The sequence below is a fragment of the Meleagris gallopavo genome, chromosome 6 (assembly GCF_000146605.3).
Source record: "Meleagris gallopavo isolate NT-WF06-2002-E0010 breed Aviagen turkey brand Nicholas breeding stock chromosome 6, Turkey_5.1, whole genome shotgun sequence".
NCBI classification, from domain to species: Eukaryota; Metazoa; Chordata; class Aves; order Galliformes; family Phasianidae; genus Meleagris; species Meleagris gallopavo.
The window spans coordinates 22,000,617-22,005,445 of NC_015016.2; the positions used below are offsets into that span (position 1 = coordinate 22,000,617).

The following is a 4,829-nucleotide window of genomic DNA, read 5'->3' on the forward strand; positions in this document are numbered from 1 at the left end:
GCGTGGCCGCTGTGGCCGCTTTCACCCCTGAGGCCTCGCCGTCTTGCACGCCTGGGGCTCCGGCCCTGCGAGGGCTCTGTACCCGTGGCCCGGCCTGAGCGCTGCCTATTGCTGGGGAGGACGTGGCGGCCGTTGTCCGCAGCGCCCGCTGTCCGGGAAGGCTGCGCGGAAAGCGTGTGGATGTGGTGTGGAGGGGTGGGTTGGGGGTTGGACTGGGTCATCTCAGAGAGCTTTTTCAGCCTTAGGGATTCTATGATTCTGTTCTGTGTCTGCTTTCAGAACTTTATTGCGAGAAAAAAGCTAGGTGAGGCATTTTATCCATGCTTTGTCTAGTGGCTCTAAAATGAGAGGTAAACAGAATGAAATGCTGATGTGAAGCTTTGTGCTTTCGTAGTATGGAAACTTCATCGATGATTTGCGGCTATATGTGAGAGGAGGAACAGGTGGAATGGGTTATCCCCGACTGGGTGGGGAAGGAGGGAGAGGTGGCGATGTCTGGTTCATTGCCCAGGAAAGATCGACCCTAAAGGGCATTAAGGCGAGGTACCCGCAGAAGCGATTTGTGGCTGGATCAGGAGCCAACAGCAGGTTCGTCTGGTTGGTGGTGGTTGTTAGCATCTGTCCTTCCTGGGAAGCAAAACGTTTAAGTTACTGAGCCTGGCTTAATGTCTCCCAGCGTTAAAGCACTGAAAGGTGGAAAAGGAAAGGACTGTGAAGTGCATGTGCCACCAGGGATTTCAGTTCTTGATGATGATGGGAAGAAGATTGGTAAGAACTTGTGCTTTCATTTAATATATCCTAGTATATAATGTCATTTACCAAAATTTACTGACATCTTGTAGACTTCTAATGCTACACAAATCCCAAAATATGTGGTGTTTGCTGTTTTTTTTGTTGTTGTTGTTGTTAAAAATTACGCTTAGAAACTGCTGGAGGAGCAGAGACCCCTTCCAGAAATTAGTGATAGTTAATTTGTATCACTTTATGCAGCAGAAGAACATTTGTTGCAACAATTCCCTGTGGCTGTAAGCCATAACAATCTACTATCAGATAAATGATGTGTCCTTAAGCTCAGTTAAGCGTCCCACTGACTTTACTGAATTATGACATAGCTTAGAAAAATAAAGATCCTTGCTGAGTGTCAGTATTTCAGGTTATCTAAAAAGTTTATTTAAAAAATAAAAAAAAAAGTAGTACTTGCTGCTAACCAGGAAGAGCGCATTCAATAGAGATATCTCTTTGTAAAATAGCATGGAAGATTCTTTCTTCATTGAAATGGGAAATCACACTTGAACCATTGCAGGAAATTATGTTTTTTCACTAATTGATTTATTTTCAGGAGAACTTAACAGAGCAGGAGAGAGATTCCTGGCAGCTCGGGGAGGTCTCGGTGGCTCTTTGGCCACAAACTTCTTGCCTTGCAAAGGCCAGAGGCGAATTGTTCATCTTGATTTGAAACTTATAGCCGACGTGGGCTTAGTTGGGTAAGTACTGCAGTTCTGTGTTGTGGTTTGAGAACTGACATAAAAAATGAAGCACTAAATTTCTAAAGGGATCTGAAACAAATTACAGAGATGGAGTTTGAGTGTCGTTATAACTTTGCTACTTCAATTACTTCAAGTTTGTAAAAATAAGGACTTAAAACCTATTAAAATTAATTCTAAAATTTGGAAAACACTGGTTATGCTTTGTTAATTGTGGTCATGAGTTTAATATGAATTTAGCAACTGCAATGATTTTTAAAATACTGTTAGCAAAGATTTATAGTTTAAGTAGTAGGTACAAAACAAAGCCAAGAGCAGTATCCATATTGGTTCTTCCACTGTATGGCACAAATGGATCCTTTCAGTAGTAGTCTTAAAGAAAGTGTCGAAGGCTTTGTAGCCTGCTCTCCCAATAAACAGCATGGAATGTGGGAAGGAAGAAATTATAAGCTAGAACAGTAGGGTTTGTATTTCTTTTGCACTGGTGCTTTTCAGTGTTGCTGCTTATTAACAACACAGGTAAACATTTATTTGGACAGAGCTTTTAACTACAGTTGTGTGTCGGTCTGCTTGGCATTATTTTTCCCTTTCAGTCCCTATTCATAAAAAAACTAAATCAGCAAACATTGTAAAGTAAAAGCAACTGATTTTAGGCTGCAGCACTTTAATTTGTATAGTCCCTCATAGAATAGAACTCTAAATACAGGTAGATTTTTTCTTTTTTATTTATTAGAAATAATTCCGTAGCCCTGATAATAATGGAAATATGAGTTATAATATTTCAAGTGATCTCCAGTAATTATGTTGTACAGAATATGTTGGTTTTAGAGTTGTGCAAAACACAGGAGTTCTGTGGTGCTTCTTTAACCCTACATTTTAGCCTCTGTTTTATCTGACAGTTTCCCTTTAAAAATCATTAAATAAGTATCAGTTAATTTGAGGAGATGATTATTTTCTTGTTGAGAGTATGAATCAACCTTTGATAATTTGTGATTGTACTTTAATCTTGTAGAGTTTATTTGTACGACAGTAGATTTGTACATGGTATGCTATTAAATCAGGTCTGAAAACATCTAGGTTTAGAAAGGGCCCTCAAGTTTGGGTACAGGTTGTGATGGATAGTGTAGGTTGCAATTTAAACTTCAAAGAGGATATTGTGCTTCAGTGGAAGCAAAATACGTGCTTGAGGAGATGACCAGAGTAATCTTCCAGGCTGTCTTCAAGGCACCTTTCAATATCAGAGAGCATTAAAATTACCCTGAATAATTTTCTGTTCTAACAGAGTCTTTGTGTCTCTGATCTTTTTGAAGAAAGCCTTTACAAGCCTATCATAACTGCCCCTCTATAAAGCCCTTTAATTTAATATTAGTCGTATTTTTCGTATTAGTTGTATTTGCTAACAGGTTATGATTGTGTGTGTGTTTAGGTGGAGAGTACAGAGTTTTTTGTATGGCACATTCTGAGGTACCCACACCTTTGTGACTAATAATCATTTGCAAGCAGACTCCATTTCCTTTGATCCCTGTTGCAATGAAGCATGGTGCTGAATAACCGAACTTGGGTGGAATATGGGTCTTGTGTGGTCTCCAGTGTGGAGCAGGTGGCTATAAGAAACAATATAGACTCTGACTACAACTTAATTCTTGACAGGGATCAAAACTGTTGCATCCTTTACAGCTCAGACAATTCTTTAAAATAAGCAGGGCCACCCATAGCAGGTGGTTTAAGGAGGAGGTCCCACAGCCTCTAGGCAGCCTGTGCTACTGCTCTGTCACCTGCAGAGCACGGAAGTGCTGCCTGGTGTTCAGTCTCCTGTGTTCCAGTTTGTGCCCACTGCCTCTTTTCCTGACACTGAAAAGAGCTGTGTTCTCTTGGCACCCTCCTCTCAGGTATTTACGCTGATGAGATCCTGGAGCTCTCTCTTTTCGTGGCTAAGCAGTGGTAATTTCAGGATCACTCGTACGACTTTGTTACCTTAAAAATCTATGCAGATACCTCACATACTTCACTTCCTGCAGCCTTGGAATGCATCAACAAATTTATTTAAAAAAAAAAATCGAATTTAGTTTTAAAAAAAGTAACTGTTTAAAAAAGGTGTTAAAAAGTCATAAGTGAATCTATACCATTGAGTTTAACTAAGTAATACAGTATGTTGGATAATAAAATATACAAGAATCACACGTGTTTATTCACTGTATAAATTCTGACTTTCCCTCTAGGTTTCCAAATGCAGGAAAATCATCCTTGCTAAGCAAGATTTCTCAAGCCAAACCTGAGATTGCAAATTATGCATGTAAGTTCGCACTCTTATTTTTAATGCTGTAATATTCATGAGAACAAGAAGATTTATAATAAAGGTTTACAGGTTTATAATAAGGAATAGGAGATAACCGTGTTGCTTGCTAAATATGTTGCACAGATTATGAATTATACCAAATACCTTTAGAAATAGCTTTCCATTTCAGTAACTAGTTCCTTTTACGTCCTCAGTTGTTCACATGTACACCTCTGTAGTGCTTGAAGCTATTAATAACGAGGTCTATTCGTTTTAGTCTCATTCCTTTTTGTTTTCTTTGAGACTCTGTGGGACTAGTACCCTCAGTCTACTGAATATGCAGCATTGTGTTCTTTTGCATAAGCAAGAGCATCTTTGGAAATAGCTACCACCTGTTCTTGCAACAGAGTAAGACTTCAGTTTTGAGTATCTACTGAAAGATGCACTTTATTGTTATCCTTTCTAAGGATTAGCCATCGGACATTCTGTAATTAAAAAGTAATTTGGTGTGCTGTGCTACGCTGCCTGTATTTTGCCTAGATTATTTATCCAGAGTTCTACCTGTGAAAAGATGCTGTTCTCACCCATTGTCTCTTCAGATGCTGTGTGTTAAATAGATACGTGTTGAAATCTACAGAGACATCCAGTAATCAAATGGAGGGGTTTGTATATGAGGAGAGGTCCATGTGATGGTTTTCTGTTTGACATTACTGAGGAAAGCTTGGAGGCTAATCAAAATTTAAATATTTTTGAATGTTAACATTTTTTTTAGTAATTAAAACAGTTTTGTGTCTTTCCCCTCTTCTTTTTCCCTCTTGTCATAGTTACAACGATACAGCCTGAGCTAGGAAAGATCATGTATGAAGATTTTAAACAGGTTGGTGTGAAGGTTTATTCTGGTTGTTTAAGTTGTGTGTAACAGTTATTTATGTTGCTTAACAGCATTTCAAAAAGAAATGGAAACTTAACTTGTAGAGTTTTCTGGGTGTTTATGTATACATACATACATATATATATATATACACATAAGACAATTACATGGATTTAATGGAGGTTGTGGAGAAAATCTT

The 4,829-nt window shown here is 38.7% G+C and overlaps 1 protein-coding gene across 1 annotated transcript in view; it reads left to right on the forward strand.

Moving 5' to 3' along the window:
* Positions 1–4,829, forward strand: part of LOC104911422 (GTP-binding protein 10-like) — a 4,995-nt gene extending 166 nt beyond the window's left edge. Inside the window, exons 2-6 of the mRNA XM_010712591.2 lie at positions 395–588; positions 677–768; positions 1,340–1,484; positions 3,704–3,777; positions 4,584–4,829. Of these exons, the coding sequence (XP_010710893.2) occupies positions 395–588; positions 677–768; positions 1,340–1,484; positions 3,704–3,777; positions 4,584–4,678 (600 nt within the window). The 3' untranslated portion in view covers positions 4,679–4,829. The remainder of the gene's footprint in view (positions 1–394; positions 589–676; positions 769–1,339; positions 1,485–3,703; positions 3,778–4,583) is intronic.